The sequence below is a fragment of the Scyliorhinus torazame genome, unplaced genomic scaffold, assembly GCF_047496885.1.
Source record: "Scyliorhinus torazame isolate Kashiwa2021f unplaced genomic scaffold, sScyTor2.1 scaffold_513, whole genome shotgun sequence".
Taxonomy (NCBI): Eukaryota; Metazoa; Chordata; class Chondrichthyes; order Carcharhiniformes; family Scyliorhinidae; genus Scyliorhinus; species Scyliorhinus torazame.
The window spans coordinates 44,528-63,796 of NW_027308240.1; the positions used below are offsets into that span (position 1 = coordinate 44,528).

Below are 19,269 nucleotides of genomic sequence, written 5' to 3' on the forward strand. Positions count from 1 at the left end.
CCAAAGCGTTTCCTCTTGCATTCATCAGAAAAGGCACAAGAATACCAAATTTCAAAGGGAACAACAATTTTTACTGCATGAGAAAAGGAGGGTTGGCAAGGCAGCTCTGATTGTTGAGGTGTTGCCAGGGAGCTGTCCCCCCCCCACCCATGCTTTTGTTTATTCAAAGAAGATGCAATCTGTGGACATATTGGTTTTGGCTGCAGAGGATAGGGCCATGCATATGAATATATGTAGCTTCTGGCAAGCATAAGTGAGTTACAATGTGAGCCTGACTGATAATCTTAAATTAGTTGTGAGTGTTATTCGTAGCACACTCAGGATTATACAGGAAGTGCTGTCCAGTTGTGGAATCATATTTAACATTAGGCTTTATGATCTGACTTATTACAAATGGGTTTCAGTTTTAACTTTTCAATTGATTTTGCAAATGTACTTTTGATAAGTTCCCTTGTTAATGGGTACCATGGGTACCAACTGGGTAATTTGGGTTTTTTTCAGCAAGCGTATCTCTGAATTAACAAGGAAAGCATGGGTTGATTGAGTGCAACCAGTACTCTGACTATTGCAAACATCTGAAGGGACAATGTGTTTGATACAGTCCGTCAGTTGTTGAAACGTACAGCCTATATACACAAAAACTGAAATTCACATACCACATTCTTTATTTGAGTGGCAGGGTGAATGCCTTTCGGCTTGACGGTAGCATCCTATTTGTGGAAAACACCACTCGCCCTAGCTTCCTCGTGCTCAAATTTTTTTGAGATACTTTACAAACTCCGATTTGGAGTTTTATGGTGAAGTAGAAGATCAGTTAAAAGCCCAACCTGTCGGCAGCAGGCACCAAATCCTGAGCAACAACACATCTCCGATTTGAAGCTGATGGCAAGGCTGTAAACAAAAACAGGCACAATTGCCCAAGGTTTTAGGCGATACAAGTACTTGGCTTTTGCAACACTTGGCAAAATTATGTCTCCCTGACAGTATGTTGAAATAAGAGCTGCAAAAGATGACATATTTTACCAGTGCTGTGCGAGAGCAATGCGAAAGGGTGAGGCAGGCTCATCAGTTCCCCTGATATAAAGTAGTTTTCACAGCTCTGCAAGTAGGCAAAACCAAACTGGAGATTGGAAGTCTGCCGGTACATGAGTAAAAATGCATTATTTTAACCGTCACTTTGCTTTATCTTTCCTGCAGTCTAATTACGACGCTGTTTATTCTGCTAAAAGCACGCAAAGGCAGGGAATGTAATATATTAGAAATGGGTTTCAGTTTTAACTTTTCAATTAATTTTGCAAATGTACTTTTAATAATGGAGCAACTACAGCCTTCCCTTGTTAATTCAAAGATACTCTTGCTGAAAAAACCCCAAATTACCCAGTTGTTCAAATTAAATGATTTGAATGAACCAGCACAGGATTAATTCTTTGGCAGAATTTCAATTGAATTGACAATTTGAAATAGGCAACGTTGAATTAAATCTATTTTCCGCTGTGGTAACTATTCTATTAATTCTAGATACTTTTACTGTTCTTTTCAATCTTAGCCCTGGAGACAGAATCCTGATTATCATTTGTCAGATTACATTTCAAATTTTAAATCAACCTCGTACAAAGAATGAAACTTAAAGAAAAAGATTGTATCCACTTTAAATAAAAGTTGCTCTCTTCAGTGATAGTGGGATTTATTTAAATCTTGGTGTCCAAAATAAATGGTTTGCGAACTTTTCTGCGTGGAAGATAGCATGCAAGTATCAGCCACATTGCAAAAGTCTGTTGGGCACTCAGAGGTGTTAAATAAGCAAGCAGCAATCCAAATTCTTAAGAGATTATGCTCACTACGTGGGAAATCTGACAAGTCCAAGGACCGAAAGTCCTGCAATGTGATTGATGATTTCGATCAATTGTTCGAAGTGGCTTTTCTTTTGAAAGCTAAAGTGTATGAACGGTTGCGTAATTACAATATGCAACATCACATTTCTGATGGTCGTTGACATGCCATTTGGACTTTTGCCCAGTTCAGCTGCCTCTTTACATTACGAGTGGCATGACGACTATAGGGACTGTGCTTTTTTTGTTAAACAAGAAAAAAAAAACAAATCTGGGTGACATCTGTTGGAGGCCGTCTGCAGATTGAAAATGGAGTCCGATCTTATGCAGCAGTGGCTTCTAGTGGCAAAGTGCGCTCTCTGCCTGTTACGAATAAATGATAGCTCATAGCAGTACGCACTGTTGCTTCACTGCGCCAGGGTCCCAGGTTCGATTGTGTCACTCTGTGCGGAGTCTGCACGTTCTCCCCATGTCTGCGTGGGTTTCCTCCGGGTGCTCCGGTTTCCTCCCACAAGTCCCGAAAGACGTGCTGTTAGGTAATTTGGACAATCTGAATTCTCCCTCTGAGTACTCAAACAGGCGCCAGAATGTGGCGACTAAGGGCTTTTCATGGTAACTTCATTGCAGTGTTAACGTAAGCCTTGTGACGATAAAGATTATTATATTATTAGAATGACTTCTATTTATATATAAGTAGCTGCAAAAGTCTAAAGATTATGGTTTTGTGCAATTTTTAGCCTTTTCTTTTAAAGCAGCATTGTTGTGGAAAATGCATTCTTTGTAGTTAAAGTGGCTTTCTCTTCTTACATATTGTTTAACATAAAAGAGAAACTTTGCCTTTTAAGTAGCAAACATGTCAATTAAGTTTGTGTCTGATTTCCCAGAGCATTGTCTACAGCTAGATATGAACCCCTCATAGCTCTCATTGCAGCTAGACTAGCACAGAAACAGGCTCGGCTGAATGAAGTTCGGCAAGCGGCACCACAAACATAGACAGTTTTTAAAAAAGTAATAGCTTTGCAATAGACAGCAACATATCTTGAATTAAGAGCACATAAAGTTTAATTTAGCCCTGTATTGTTTTTCCAATTTCCATGAATTATTAAATTCAAGGTTATTCTTGCCTTTTGATATTTGATGCAGATGCATTTTTTCATCAAATGCATTTTTAAAATATTCTTTTCTCGGGACATAGGTATCACTGGCTCAGCCAGCATATTTTATTGCCCATCCCTAATTGCCCTTGAGAAGGTGGCGGTGAGCCATCTTCTTGCATCACTGCTGTCTATGTGGCGCAGGTACGTACACTCACAGTGCTGTTAGGAAGGGTTCCAGGATTTTGGCCCAGCGACAATGAAGAAATAACAATATATTTCCAAGTCAGGATGGTGAGTGGCTCAGCGGGGAGCTTGCAGGTTCTGGTGAGTCTACTGCCCTTGTCATTCTAGAGGTTGTCGAAGAAACCTTGTTGAGTTACTGCAGTGCATCTTGTGAATGGTACTCACAGCTGCCACTGTCAGTGGTGGAAGGGGTGTATGTTGAAGGTGGTGGGTAGGATGCCAATCAAGCAGGCTGCTTTGACCTGGGTGGTGTTGATCATCTTGAGTGTTGTTGGAGCTGTGCTCATCCAGGCAAGTCCTGACTTGTGCTTTGCAAATGATGGAGAGACTTTAGGGAGTCAGGAGGTGAGTTGCTCTGCAGATTTGCCCTGCTCTTATAGCCACAGTGTCTATATGGTTGGTCCAGTACAGTTTAGTGGGGGATTCAGCAATGCCAATGCCACTTAATGTTGAGTGGAGATGGTTGGATTCTCTCTTATTGAAGATGGTCATTGTCTGGCTCTTGTGTGGCACAAATGTTCCTTGCCATTTATCCGTCCAAGCCTGAATGTTGTCCAGGTCTTGCTGCATATGGGCAAGGACTGCTTCAGTATCTGAGGAGCTAGGAATGGTGCTGAACATTGTGGAATCATCAACAAACATCCCAACTTCTGACTTTATGATGGGAGGAAGGCCATTGATGAAGCAGCTGAAGATGGTTGGCCACTATCCAGAGGAATTACTGCAGTGATGTCCTGGAACTGAGCTGATTGACCTCCAATAACCGCAACCATCTCCCTTTGTGCTGGGTATGACTCCAACCAGTGGACAGTTTTCCCCTTGATTCCCTTTGACTCCAGTTTTGCTCGGCCTCCTTGATGCCACGCTCGGTCAAATGCAGCCTTGAGGCCGGCCTCAGCTCTTAACCCAATCAGCTCTTTTGTCTATGTTTGGACCAAGGCTGCATTGAGGTCAGGAGCTGCAATGACCTGGCGGAAACCAAACTAAGCGTCAATGGGCATGTTATTGCTGAGTGAGTGCTGCTTTATAGCACTGTAGATAGCCAGCCCTTCCATCATTTTGCTGATGATCGAGAGTAGACTGAAGGTGCGATAATTGGCTGGCTTGATTTTGTCCTACTTTTTGTGGATAAGATATACAAGAAAATCTGAGGGCTAGTTTTAACTTGGTGAATGTGGTCTGGTTATACTGATTGAAACCCCCTCGTCACATTTGCTGTTCTTGCCTTGATTTCTCTGTAACAAAATGTTTCCCATATGCTAACAGAAGCCAAAGAGTTAATATACATATGGTTTGATGTACACATATATGCTGCTGTACCTACGTGGCATATTGTATACGTTCCACTAATATGTGTCCAGATTGCAGCGGTCTCCTTGTAGGCTGAACTTTTGCTACCTAAATGGGGCAGAACTGTTTCAAGCAAAAAGCAGATTATTACTTTGTTGTAAGAAATGAAATGAATGAAAATCGCTTATTGTCACAAGTAGGCTTCAAAGGAAGTTACTGTGAAAAGCCCCTAGTTGCCACATTCCGGCGCCTGTTCGGGGAGGCTGGTACGGGAATCGAACCATGCTGCTAGCCTGCCTTGGTCTGCTTTAAAAGCCAGCGATTTAGCCCAGTGTGCAAAACTGTTATAACAGCATTCAAAGATTCTCTACACCCGTAAAAGTCTTAGAACACAGACGAGTATGAATCTTTGTCACGAGAAACTGTTCTACCAACGATAAAAGCTTTAGTTATGTAGAATGCCAGGTATGAGTTTGGCGTTTTTCACGCTTCTGCACTTCCTCCGAGTGATTAATTCAGTTCACGTTTTCAGCATTCGGATTTTTTTTCCCCGGTAATCTATATTCCTTCGATTTGAAATTAATTTTTTATCTCGCAATCTAATTATGCAGCAAGTGTTTGCGAAAGCTTAAAACTAGTGAGGGTGCACGCTTGTTAAAATGTCTGAACTGGGAATTGGTTGAGGGAAGCTATCTCTTAAACCCTCTGTGCGCACCTTTAATTTCTTACTCAAGTGTGCAATCAGCTTTATCAATCTTAATTTGCTAGATGGTACCACAGCCAATACACGCATGTATTATAGTTGAGACACATCAATTAAACCCACTCAGTTAAGCCATAAAAGTAAGATGGCGCACCAATTGCATTGCATGTCCTAATGTACTGAATTAGTGAAGTCAGCTGAGAATGCTGTGTTGTTTTAAATGGATGAGATATTGCTTAAACACACTCGCAATATTAAAAACACAGTATGGCGCCAGCGAATATAACACTTAAGAAATCAAATTCCAGTTCTTATTATCCTTTTATAGTGGAGCAGTTTCTACTTATGAATGTTAGAATATTATACTCTAAAAGGAACAGAAAATGCAAATGAAAGTGCCTTCACTACTCTACTCTGAAGTCTAACCTTATGGGTCTTCCAGGACTATCAAAGTTTGTGTAAAAAGAATATAAGCTCTGTTTGCTTCTTCATTACAATCAGTAAGAAAATATTGTAGAGCGCAATTATATTTAGAAATAAATCTGGCAAATTTATTTCCTACGATTGATGTTTCACTTCTCATCGTTGTTGCTAAGCTCTATTACTTTCTTCAACTAAGGGTGTAGCAGAGTCCGATTGTGAACAGTTTCACTGCAGACTGTGGATGTTATACCGTGAGGATTCATCTTTGCCAACTTTGCCCCTCCTTCCCAATACAGCAGGCCTACAATCCTTAGGTTGGGTGAGGCTTTCACTGTACAAAGATAGGACACTTAAGAACTGAAAGACGCCATTAGACTCAACAAATGTATCTTTTATCACGAACAGGCGCTGGAATGTGGCGACTAGTGGCTTTTCACAGTAACTTCATTTGAAGCCTACTTGTGACAATAAGCGATTTTCATTTCATTTTTCATTTTCATGTTTTTGATGGATCAGCCCCATATTTTTTTTTTCACAATACTCTCAATTGATGCAACTTTCCAGGCGAGCATCTAATTGTCTGTTGTTCATAATAGGTATGCAAAGTTGCGATTTGTACTTATTTATACATTCGTGTGGTGCGGGCTTCCTTGACGTGGCCTGTAGTTATTACCCATGCTTAATTGCTCTGGAGGAAGTGGCGATGAGCTGCTTTCGTGAATCACTGCAGGTTTTTACCTGCTGCTAATCTCGGTGGTACAGGTCATAGGCTTGAGAGGTGCTGTCAAAGAACCCCTGGCACCTTGTTACACTGCCATATTGTAGACGTTACACACCACAGCCATGGTGTGCCATTAGTGGGGGGAATAAATGTTCAGAGTATTGGGAGGTGTGCCTATCAACTGGGCTGCTTTGTCCTGGATGATGGCTTTATTATTGTTGGAGCGGCACTCATCCAAGCAATTGGAGAGTATTCCAGTAAGCTCCTGATTTGTTCCTTATACATGGTGGATAGACAGGAGTTGATTCACTTGCGGCAGAATTCCCAGCCTTTAACCTGATCTTGTAGCCGTGGCATTTATATAGCTGGTCCAGTTAAGATTTGGTCAGTGGTAACTCGGTGTTAATGGTGAGGAAGTGATGACAATGATGTTGAAAGCCAAAACTAGATTCTCCTTCAGCTCTTGCTGCATGCAGGCTTAGACTGTTTCATTATCTGAGGAGTTATGAATGAACTGATCTCTACAATCATCAGTGAGCATCCCCACTTCAGTCCTTATGATGGAAGGAAAGTAATTAATGAAACAGCTTAAGATGGTTGAGCCCAGAACTCTTCCCTGCGGAATAGCCTGCAGTGATGGTCCTGAGGCTGGGATAATTGGCCTCCAACAACTACAATCATCTTCCTTTGTACTGTATGACCTCAGCCAATGGAGAGTGTTCCTCCTTATTCCTTATTATTATACAAAATCTATCTTATACTCTCTTCTTCACAGTAAATACACAGTCCATGTAAACCAATCGGCAAAATGTGGTCAGGCACCCCACTTTCTGAAACCAAGTGACAGATGCCACCTGAACAACTTCTCATTAATTCCTCCCTTCCCTGACACCCCCAACGCTTGTCACACTATGAGCCAACTGATCTCACTGGAACTCTGTCATCCATACAAGGGTTCCTCCTCGCCCCTCTCGAAGGCCGGGCAGCACGGTAGAACAAGTGGCTAGCACAGTGGTTTCACAGTGCCAGGGTCCCAGGTTCGATTCCCCGCTGGCACACTGTCTGTGCGGAGTCTGCATGCTCTCCCCGTGTCTGCGTGGGTTTCCTCCGGGTGCTCCGGTTTCCTCCCACAGTTTGGGCGTATACTCATTGGAGTTTAGAAGAATGAGAAGGGATCTGATCGAGGTATATAAAATACTAAGAGGGATCGATAAGGTAAACGTAGACCAAATGTTCCCCCTTGTGGGGCAATCTGGAACGAGAGGTCACAGATATAGGTTGAGTGGCTTTAGATTTAAAATAATAATAATAACCGTTTATTGTTACAAGTATGAAGTTACTGTGAAAAGCCCCTAGTCGCCACATTCCGGCGCCTGTTCGGGTAAGCTGGTATGGGAATTGAACTGCTGGCCTTATTCTGCATCACAAACTAGCTGTCTAGCCCACTGAGCTAAACCAGCTAACTGAGATAAGGAGGAACTACTTCTCGCAGAGTTTGGTGAATGTGTGGAACTCTCTGCCCCATAGTGTGGTGGAGTCTGAATCATTAAATGGTTTCAAAAAGGAGATAGATATATTTCTGATTTTTAAAAAAAACAGATTAAAAGGATATGGGGAACAGACAGAGCAGTAGATTTGAGACCAGGAAGGGATTGAATGGGAGAGCAGTCTCGATGGGCTGAATTAGCTACTTCTGCTCCTAACCCTTAACATACAAGTTACCAGAAATGTAAATTAAGCTTACTTAAAGCTATACCTTAATTATAATAACTCTAAATTACTTAAAACTATATCTATTTCCAAACAATAATCAGAAACCCCGCCGTTACTCACTTTTAAATATGTCCTTGCCACGCTCTCACGAAAGTGCTCTTTCAGCCATGGCTCTCATTGTGTCAGTAGAGACTCGTTTCAGATTTGCTTCCATTTTCCATTTCTTCCATTTTCTTCCATTAGCAGCTCTAAACCTCTGTCATTTGTCCTGCTATTTTCTCCCACTCTCACTTCACTAGGCCCCCATCTCGTTTTAGGACTGTTTTATTCCTTTGTTTTCTTTTTAAAGTGCTTACAGATTATTAGTGTCACTGTGCCTGTGGCCTCCACCTGCCACCTTCTCTCATTACTTTCAACAGTTTGATAAAGATCTCTCCCATTTTATTCTCAAAGCACCCGTAGCTACTGACAGGCTTGCCTCCTGTTTTTACATATTCTGTTTTAAATGCAGGTTCCATAATTTTTCTTGACTCATTTTTATTTATAAATTGAATTCGCAGCATCAACCATAACTGGTTGACTGACACATTGAGAAGACTGCCGCTTTTCCCTGATGCCCATCTGATACAAACCAGAGATGGAAAGGTGACAGAAACCCAATCCCACTTTTCCACGTACAAACGTAACTTACTATGAGGGGAAATCAAACTCCCTGCAGTTACGAGCCACCACGACCTGCAACTAAACATGGTTTAGCCTTTTGTAACAAGTCTGTGGTAACTTAAAGTATTCTCTTTGATTGGAACAGCCTACCCTGGCTGAGAGAGATTAGCTGGAGGCCAGTTAAATTGAGACAACTAGTGTTTAGATATACATTACCATGGGTAAGAGTAACCAGAATGGCCAGGTCCTAGACAGGAAAACAGGCTCGGGTCAAGTTCGGTAGAACCATAACAAATCTCTACATCCGTCATTCATCAGTTTATCTATTTTATCTAATCAGGTCTAAAAAATATGGGCGGCACTGCTGCCTCACAGCTCCAGGGATCCAGGTTCAATTCTGGCCTTGGGTGACTGTGTGGAGTGTGCACCTTCTCCCCATGACTACATGGGTTTCCTCCGGGTGCTCCAGCTTCCTTCCACAGTCTAAAGAAGTGCAGGTGGATTGATCATGATAAATTGCCCCTTAGCATCCAAAAGGTTAAGTGGGGTTACGGGGTAGGGTGGAGGCGTGGGCTTAAAAATAGGGTGCCCTTTCCGAGGGCAGTGCAGACTCGGTGGGCTGAAAGGCCTCCTGCACAGTCAGGATTCTAATAAACCTTTCCATGAAATTTCTGAAGCCTTCTAATTTGATTCAGCAACTTATCTTGAGGTGCCAGCTCTTGGTATCCCTTAATAAATTTGCAAAGCAGTCGTTCCACAGGTTGGGTGATTTGAGATTGCCGATCTTGGCCTTTCACACTGTTTTTCTTCTAACTCTTTGCATTCTATAAGTCCGAATGCAGCTCTCCTTGTGCTGTTTGTGCTGGGCGCCGATTTAGAAAGTTAGTCTGCACGGTTGCCACTGTGCTCAATTGCTTCTTCTTATTTTTATTAGTGGTGCCCCAAATGAGTTTGAATATGCCAGGAGCTGTGTGTTTCTCCACTGTAGCATTTCCTTTTCTGCTTACCTTTGCCTATTGCCTGTCAATCCCTCTCTGCCTTACTGTCAGTTTTCTCATCCTGTATTTATCTCTGCGATCATTGTGTCCCCAAGTTACTGCCATGTCTCTCCTGTGCCATTTCTCATCCATTATAATTGATTTCTGTACTATTGAATTTTCCTAAGTTTTGATCATGGTGTATTACCTCGTTAAAACAATTAAAAAGTGTATAATTTCTGGTTATCGGAAAATGCAAATAAGAGTTCCTCCACAATCCTGACAGTGTCTCCCTCGCACAGTAATTTTTAATAAAAAGAAGGAAGTAAAGCAGGATGATGGAGGTAGGTTCATTCCAGTGCAATCCAGCTGTTTGACTTCCCTCACAGCCAGCAAAGCACAATGTCGGTGAAGTTAAAATAAGCATGCTTTTGGTAGGAGTGCAACTTACCGCTCCAATCGTGAGAAATCATTTCAGGTCACCAGCCACAGCAAGGAGCAACAGAACCTGCTCCAGGCAAATCATCCAGATTTTGGGATGGCAAGGGATGGAACACTTTGTTGAGCGCTGTCTGTAAATTGTTGTTGGAGCCTTTGCAAGATTATAGAAGCCCAACCTGTTGCATTGCTGTGGTTTCATAGAATCCCTATACTGCAGAAGGAGTCCATTCGGCCCATCGAGTCAGAACCAACCCTCTGAAAGAGCACCCTAACCGAGGCCCACTCCCCCCGCCATAGCCCCGTAAACCCATAACCCCATCTAACCTACACATCATTGGGCTATGGGAAGAAACCGGAGCATCCGGAGTAAAGCCCACGCAGACATGGGGGGAATGTGCAAAGTCCGCACAGACAGCCGGAATCGAACCCGGGTCCCTGGCTTCTGTGAGGCAGCAGTGCTAACCGCTATGCCGCTCTGTCTTAAATGCTGGCATGTGTCGTGTTTTGCCTTTCATCATTTCCTGTTTGTAGCTGTTTAGAACATTTCCTGGCGCAATACTCAGAGGTAAATCCGAAGTCATTGAGTAAATATTTCAGACTTGTTAAAATAGTGCCGCTGATCTTTTGTGTTGCCTATTTATGAGGCATTAAGTTTAGAATCGATCACCTTGAATGCCAGGGCATTGCGAGCTTTCAAATGAGGTCTGCAGCGTGCAATGGAAGTGTCTTGTAAACCTCAGTTGAAACTGTGTAGAACTACTCAATAGTGATCCATTTTTTGATAGCGGACGCAGTTCTCGTTGCGTAAAGGTTATGAAAGGATCGAGTTGACACTGATCTGGATGTGAGTCTCTTGTTAGATAGAAAAAAGAAAAATTTGTATTTGTGTAATTCCGCTCATGACCTCAGGATGTCCCAAAGCCCCTTAGGAACAGTCAAGTGCATCGGAACTGTAATCACTGTTGGAGGAATCTGGCAGCCAATTTATACACAGCAATCTCCCACGGACAACAATGTGATAATTGTCAAATCATTTGTTTGTAATGTTGGTTCAAGGATCAATATTGGTCAGTGCAACAAAGCTGTTCGTAGAATGCTGGAGGAGCCATGGTTAGCTGGTTTCCCCCAGTCTCGTGAGAATGGAGGCTGGTATGGATGCTTTTGCTTGGTATGTGACCTTGTCGGCAGCGACTGACATGCCATGAACTGAAAGTGACATTGATATACTGTTAAATTCTGCATTATTAACCTAACCTAACTGGTCACCACATAGAAAATGGAAAAGGAAGCGACTCCTGGAAAAGGAAGAACGGCGGGCCAATGGCGATGGAGCTTTATCTGATGACAGCGATGCAGAGTTTGATGAGGGGTTCAAGGTGCCAGGCTTCTTCTGGAGAAAGCTATTCAAGTATGTCAAGATATAAAAGGGATGTCTCTCGCATATAATAAAGCAAGTTGCCGGGGGAGGTGGGGGCTGGTGGTGCATCTTTCCAGAACTAGAAATGATTCCTCACGTGGTGTGTTTTTTTTTCTACCTCTGAGAAGCAGGTGTATAAATAACTAGTGCCACGAGGCTCAGCTCTCAGTTAACACGGGAATATAGTACTCCTCCTAGGTACCAGTCCTTAAGAGAGCTTTGGTGATCATGGATTTTCGATTGGTCCATGATTATGATTGACAAAGTGCTTTGCCGTTGCCTTCTGCAGTGTGAAGAAAACATAGAAAGCATCCTATCTGGCTGCATCACAGCCTGGTATGGCAGCTGCTCGGCCCAAGACCGTAGAAACTACAGAGTCCTGAACACAGCCCAGTCAATCACACAAACCCACCTCACATCCATTCACTCCGTCTTCACCTCCCGCTGCCTTGGGAAAGGGGCAGCATAATCAAAGACCCCTCCCACCCGGTTTATTCACTCTTCCAATTTCTTCCATCGGGCAGGAGATACACAAGTCTGAGAACACGCATTAACAGACTCAAAAACAGCTTCTTCCCCGCTGTTAGTCACTCCTAAATGACTGATCTGATCTCTTCACACATCTTCCCTACTGAGTAGTACTACATTCCTGTATGCTTCACCCGATGCCAGTGATTATGTATTTACATTGTGTATTTTATGTTTGCCCTATTATGTATTTTCTTTTCATGTATGGAATGAAACATCTGGGCCGCACGCAGAACAATACTTTTCACTGTACCTCGGTACACGTGGCAATAAACAAATCCAGACTGGCCAGGAAACTCTTCCCCCTTACTGCCTGACGTCGGGCATATTGGAAGGATTTACAAGCCGATAATCATCCTGGTTGGCCACGTTATCAAAATACATTCCGTGGCCATCGAGTCCTGGAATAGGACTTGAACCTGGAGCTTCTGGCCCAGAGATGGGGAACGCTACCCACTGTGGAAAGACTTCTTTGGAAACATATTAGCTGCTGCAAAACCAACAAATGGTTAGAACATGGCGGATACATGTTTGCATTGTGGACGTTATCGGCTGAATTCTATTTGAATTAATTAGTTTGAAGATTCATTCGCTACTTACTGGCTTTTGCCAAGTGCCGAGAAATACTGATGCATAATTTCAGTTTCAGGTTGGACAGTTTTCAATGCTATCACTTTGTGTCATTGTGGGAAAGAGGAGTGCACACTTCTTTATTTTCCTTGTCCTTTTTATTGACCACTAAAACAATTAATAACCATTTCTAAGTGGAATGGATCACGCAGCCTTTAGCAATTTGGTTGAAAAATTCAGTGCTGGCTTTTAAAATCTATTAAGCAAGGTAGAGTTTGAAGGAATAAGTATTCATAGAACATTATGGGATTCATTGTTTACTTTGAGATATTGACAAAAGACAAACTATTAAATCGATAATATGCATAACAAAAAGTGCTCTATAATGTGTTTTGTCAAATTAATTGTACTTAAACATTGCTTTGTCTCACAGAACCAAAATTGCAGTATGATTTAAATATCGCTACGATAGCTGAAACATATTTGTTGCTTCTGGTTTTTAACCGTTGTACAATCTCTAATTCAATTCATGATTCATTTATGAATGCTTTCCATTACGATTTGTTAAAAGACAAATCTCACTTTGCTGCTCCCAGGTATCAGCAGACAGGTGTGAGGTGGCTGTGGGAATTGCACTGTCAACAGGCCGGGGGAATTTTGGGGGACGAAATGGGACTGGGCAAGACCATCGAGATAATTGCCTTCTTGGCAGGCCTGAGCTACAGCAAGATAAGGACACGAGGCTCAAATTACAGGCAAGTGCCCCTCTGCAGACTGTCAGTCTGTGTAGCTCAATTAATATTTCATCAGTTGTATTGCTGTTGTAGGAGGGACTCGTGAATTTTTAATGACATTTCAATTACAATATTCCTTTAATTCTTTTAGTAGGCCCATCAAAGGGAATTTTTACGAGATGTAGGAGCTGAAGGGCAAGAGAAATTAAACATGTAACACATTTAATGAAAGGCAAAACATTTAAACTTCACTTTACAGAAGAGAATCATGTGATACCATCGGTCGATAAGTTGCGTAAGGTTACCCTTCACAGTCGGGATTTGTTTGCAAACTCACTTACGCCGCAATATCGATAGTTTGTGTAAACAGAATTTTAAATCGCCTGTATAAATTGTTAGCTTAGTTTATTAAATCTTGCATTAAAATCTCCTTTGGCAGCACGCAATATCCCCAGCTTTTACACAGTAATGAATATCTTTGGATGCTGTCAGTCAATGCTTAAAAAAGGCTGCATTATGCAAATGTACTTTACTGCCCCCGCAGACTTGCACCTCATTGTTTTTCTTCTGCAAGCTGTTGGTTTTGCGTAGCTGTGCCCTGGAGAACTCCATGGTGTTCGCTGAGCAGCGACCTTTGCCTGCCTCAGAGTCTAATGATATTTACAGTTGCATGAGACCATCAAACAAACAAAACCTGCGTCACTTGATTTTTGATTGAAAAGTTGTCTTGTTGAACCCTTGAGATACGAACTTAAAAGTTGGTGACGTGCTTTTGTTTTTCCCTTTTCAAATTTTAAGGTACGAGGGTTTGGGACCTGTGGTTATTGTTTGCCCAGCAACGGTGATGCATCAGTGGGTGAAAGAATTCCACACGTGGTGGCCCCCGTTCAGAGTGGCGGTCCTGCATGAGACAGGGTCCTTCACCAGCAGGAAGGTTGGTAGTTTGGGAGGCTGGGATCACCGTGGCGCTTCTTTCCAGACAATAAAATGATCCGAGATGTTCATGAATGCAGAAAAGTCATTGCCCAATTATGATAAGAATGTTAACTGTAGCCGTTTAGCACAAAGCGAAGGACACTGATTAATATTGATGCAACGCATCAACGCATCCCGTACCAGCCTCCCCGAACAGGCGCCGGAATGTGGTGACTAGGGGCTTTTCACAGTAACTTCATTTGAAGCTTACTTGTGACAATAAGCGATTTTCATTTCATTTCATAGTCTTATCCTAGCCCGACACACTGATGTTAGGCGGGTTATTAATGTGTCTACAAAAGCGAGGTACGACAGATGTTGGAAATCCGATAAAACGGAAAATGCTGGAAACGCTCAGCAGGTCAGGCTGCATTGGAGAAAAGAGGAACCGAGTTAATATTTCGGGCTGATGACTGTTTGTCAAAAGTCTGTGAGTTCTGCACCTCCGACGTGTAGTCCTACGCTCGTTATTCAAGGTCATTTTTCTTCCACGCCATCCATCTCTAGCGTTCTTGTGAAAGCCTGCGACAGACCTTCCCGCAGAAAAACGGCTTGGTCATTTGAGGCTTGCGTCATATCTTCGTCCCCTAAGACCTGGAATTGGCTCGGTCACTATTTTCCAATTCCTTTTTAATACTTCTATATTCCGATGATGGCTCGCTCAATATGTCTTCTGAACCACATCGATCAGATTACTGCCTGGTGTTCATTCCCAGCTGTACATTATGTTACATTTATAAGTCGTGTTTGACTCGGCGGAAAAGTCAACAAAACCTTTGCTGCAGGAAGACTGAGCGAACATTTTGTTTCTTTTGAATTGTTTCTATTTAGCTTTGGTGTTAACAAAGGCTTAAGTATAGAAGCCAGCTAAAATGCAGTGCACACGTACGATTCAACCAGCTGATCATCGCATAAGCTTGGCTGAAACATTACAAGTTCCATAAGCAATGGTTCTTGGAAAACAGTTGCTTCTTCCGTGAAATGTTCACTAGTTTTCTGATCTAATTGTGCCCATGTACATGTGTACCTATGGATCAGCTATCATCTGCCAATACGATTGATTTTAATGATAAATAACTAGAACAAGGTAATGCAGGGAGTAGTCCGCTTCTCATGCCTTTTTAAGTAATCCTGAATATAAAACTCTTTTTACATTTTCCATTGCAATGGAAAAGACTCGTCTCCGGCTTTAGAGGGTTCACTAGCATGGAAAAAGAAACAAAAGGATTGCTTTATTTGTTACGTGCATTTATTCAGAGGTTTGACAAAGACCAGTTTCCTTTTCACTTTGACATGGAGCTTCCTTGCTTGTATCTTTTTTTTTTCCCCTTGTCAGCACAAGACGTTGTTTATTTAAAATTTTGCTTGAAGGAATTTTAAATTAATTACAGGTTCAGCAATTCATGACTGTGAATCTCCTATGCTCTGTTTGCTGTGAATGGCCTTCATGTGCCTGCATTTAAGTCCTGTTTTGTTGGTACCTGACAGTGTGATTTATGGCTGTTGTTTTCTAACAGTCCACTATTTGCCCTGTAGGAGGGATTGGTCTCCAGAGCATCAATAACAACAGCAGCACTTTCACAAAATGTCTTTTAATGATAGCAGAACTGTGTTCATCGAGTTAGGCTAATTGCAGACGTCCCTTATTAATTGCAAAAACTGGGAGAGGTTACATATTTTACAAGCACTTAATTTGAAATCGCGAGAGATGAGTTGAGTATTACATCTGCTGATGGAGGTCTTGGTACACTTTATAATGATTTTTGTGATCACTCTGTGCATACAAAACAGTGAGAATTCCGTGCATGTATCTCTCCTTGCAATCGCAACATAATGTATTTTGATCTTGCAGGAGAGGCTCATTCGAGAGATTGCAGCATGTGATGGCATTCTGATCACCTCTTACTCCTACGTCCGAATAATGCAGGAGTCCATTGCGCAATACAACTGGCATTATGTAATTTTAGACGAAGGGCACAAAATCCGAAACCCAAATGCTGCAGTTACTGTTGCGTGCAAACAGGTACCGGAGTAAATATCTTTCTATTTGTCCCTTGGGTACGGGGGGGGGGTTCAGCACAGCTGAGACCAGATTTGCTGCAGATCCCTAAGTGATGGCGTTTATAACCAAACTTCTCGCCAGGCCACTTCAGATGCTCTTTAAGAGTCCGCCGGGTCATGTTGGTCGGCCAAACCAGGTGGACTTTGGCCGCTACTTCAACAGAGACGCCAAGAGGGTTCTTGAATTTCAGCCCGCCGGGTGGCAAAATGTTGTGTGTTTAAAAGTGTATGCCATCTACTGGCCAGCTGCCGAATGAGCATGAAATAAACATGGGGCTAGATTGCTGCCTAACTTGGCTGCTTGAGGGGGAACTAAAAGCTTCATTCAATTTTAAACCAACAACAACCTTGGTTTGAATCGTGCTTTTAATGCAGGAGGCGTCTCGCTGTGTTTTGCAAGGCATGGAAAGTAAAGAAATAAATAGGAGGCAGGTTGCTGAGCGGTGGTGAGAGTTTTATTAGTGTATGTCTGAAAGCTTCATCAAGAACTAGATTTTAAAGGACATTTTTAAATGCAGCGTGAGAGCAGATGTGGTTTAGGGAGGAGGTTCCAGAGAGTGCACCGAGATAGCGCCTTTGGGTGAAGGGTGGAGCAGACATACAAAGATGGCATTCATGGGACTGAAAGCTGCAGCAGGGTGCTTATATGTAAAGCTGGAAGAGATCGGGCAATGAGCTTGGGTTGAAAGGACACAGATTTTAAATTTAACGCATTGGGGGAATGGGGCACAATTCAGAAGTGGCTTGATAGAGTTACTGAAATGTTGCAAAACAAATTCCTTCACTGCACTATCGATCCATTTCATTTTATAATTAACTCTCATCATTTAATCAAGTCATTTTTGCTGGCTGCACTTATCCCAACTGAGGACCAAGCAATATTTTCGATTTAAAACCAAGTCAAAACAATTTTCACAAATGGAGACCTTTACACGTGGCACTCCTTTTTTGGTTTTCAAATCTTTCATTAAAAGGTTCATTCATCTATTTTGCACAGTTGAGTTTTACTATTAATTTTGTGAGTTTGTACGCAATTAAAGAATCACTTTGGGACCTACTGCAATTTTTTAACTTCTGAAATGTTTTTCCCACTTTCCAGAATCACATGGTGCACAAAGTAACATCTAAAGATTTATATGAATATGTAGTAAAATCCAATGTTTAGCTCTTGGTAATTGATTTTTACATTTCTACTGACTCATTGACATTTCAAGTAGATGATTATCATGTAACAGTTGATAGTAGTTATGAACTATTTGTGTACTCAAGCAAAATAGTACTTGCTTTAAGGAGCCTGCACTACTTGGGTCCTGTTCCAGGGAGCTTTTAGCTTTAAATCACTGCTGCTAATATCCAGTAATCGCAGGGAGAGGGTTTGAAGGAATCAGCCACTGGTCACAAACCAAACTTTATTTCAGAAACAAAAACAGGAAATGCGAGAAATGCTCAGCAGGTCAGGCAGCGTGTGGAGAAGGAGAAACAAGAGTTTAAAGTTTCTGGTTGATAATACTTCACAACTGGTTTTGTCAGAATTCCAGCATCCGCAATATTTTGTTTTCATTAATTTCAGAAACATTTATTGCCTTTCTAGCCGGTAGTCCCTTGACTCTTCCTGCGTGCTAATTACCTACATAAAGAAACATTTACAAAGAGACAAATTAAACTGATAGGAAAGAAAATTAATTCACACGAAAGGTAATCACAATTTTTCACAATAGTTTGATATTTAAAAGGTGGTGAGATCCACTCTGAATCATTGTTTGCAAATGGATAAATCTTATTACATACCATTATGTGAACCATCTCAGATATTTCCTTCTTAAATGTATCTTTGTGAACTTAATTTTGGCACAGCTTTATTGAATCATAAATGCTTTTAATGTAGATAAATATTTAAAGAGATTTATTTAATGTAAGTTTTAGAATGATCTTGCACTTAAGCAAGCAGTGTGCATTAACAGCACTAAGAGTAGCAAAAATTAAAATGTACCTTCATGGTATCTATACCACAGTGTTAGCAATTTTATTATTTGATGGAGGGTTTTAAGCAGCATAGCAAACCAATAACAACAGGTTTATTTTGAAAGAAAATCACCTGTAATTCCATTGTTGGATTGGCATTCATCTTTAGGGACTAGCTTTGAGTGTATGATTATGAAGATAAAGAATCGGAGTAAGAATAAACGATACAGCCCCTGGAACAAGCACTCTGTCTTTCGATGAGACCATGGCTGAATTTCTCCCATCAACTTCACTTCCCCACCATTTCCCCCATATCCCTTAGTTCCCAAGAATCTAACTATTTCAGTCTTGAATATGCTCAGCGATTGGACATCCACAACTCTCCAGGATCGAGAGAGTTCCAGAATTCCAAATCAGCTCTCGCCCAATTGGGTACAGAGATGCTGCTCAATTGAGACCAGAACAAAAACGTATTGCTTTGATTTCAGTATAAAATCTGTCCCATTTGATACCCTTGCCTACTAAATCACTGTACTTCCAGCATTCAGGGATAGTGGGGAGGGGAGGCAGGTGTGTTTGTGTGTATTTTCCTTTGTTTAGATGAGGTTATTAGGGATACTCATTCCAGTCTGTGCAGCAAATCTGGTCAAATCTAAAAATGTAGTGTAGTGCAGGAAACTGAGTATTGCTGAAACAATATGTTTCGTCGAACATTTTTGTCTTGCATTCGTCCGGAAAATCGCAAGAAAGTTTGGAATAAAATACATTTAAAACGAAAGGAAAATCGCAAGAATACCAATATCAGTATACTGTACGCTGATTGGCTGGCAAGTGGACTCTGATTGGTAGAGGCATTGCCATTGAGAATGTGGTGTCTCAGTTAACTGCCTAGCATTGTTTGAGAATTAAAACCAGGCAGCTT

The 19,269-nt window shown here is 41.7% G+C and overlaps 1 protein-coding gene across 3 annotated transcripts in view; it reads left to right on the plus strand.

Moving 5' to 3' along the window:
* Positions 1-19,269, plus strand: part of LOC140406373 (DNA excision repair protein ERCC-6-like) — a 54,480-nt gene that overhangs the window by 13,011 nt on the left and 22,200 nt on the right. For 2 of the 3 annotated variants that reach the window (XM_072494461.1, XM_072494462.1), the window contains exons 6-9: positions 11,374-11,508; positions 13,212-13,370; positions 14,148-14,283; positions 16,177-16,347. In XM_072494461.1, the coding sequence (XP_072350562.1) occupies positions 11,374-11,508; positions 13,212-13,370; positions 14,148-14,283; positions 16,177-16,347 (601 nt within the window). The remainder of the gene's footprint in view (positions 1-11,373; positions 11,509-13,211; positions 13,371-14,147; positions 14,284-16,176; positions 16,348-19,269) is intronic. The other variant, XM_072494463.1, reaches the window with a different exon arrangement.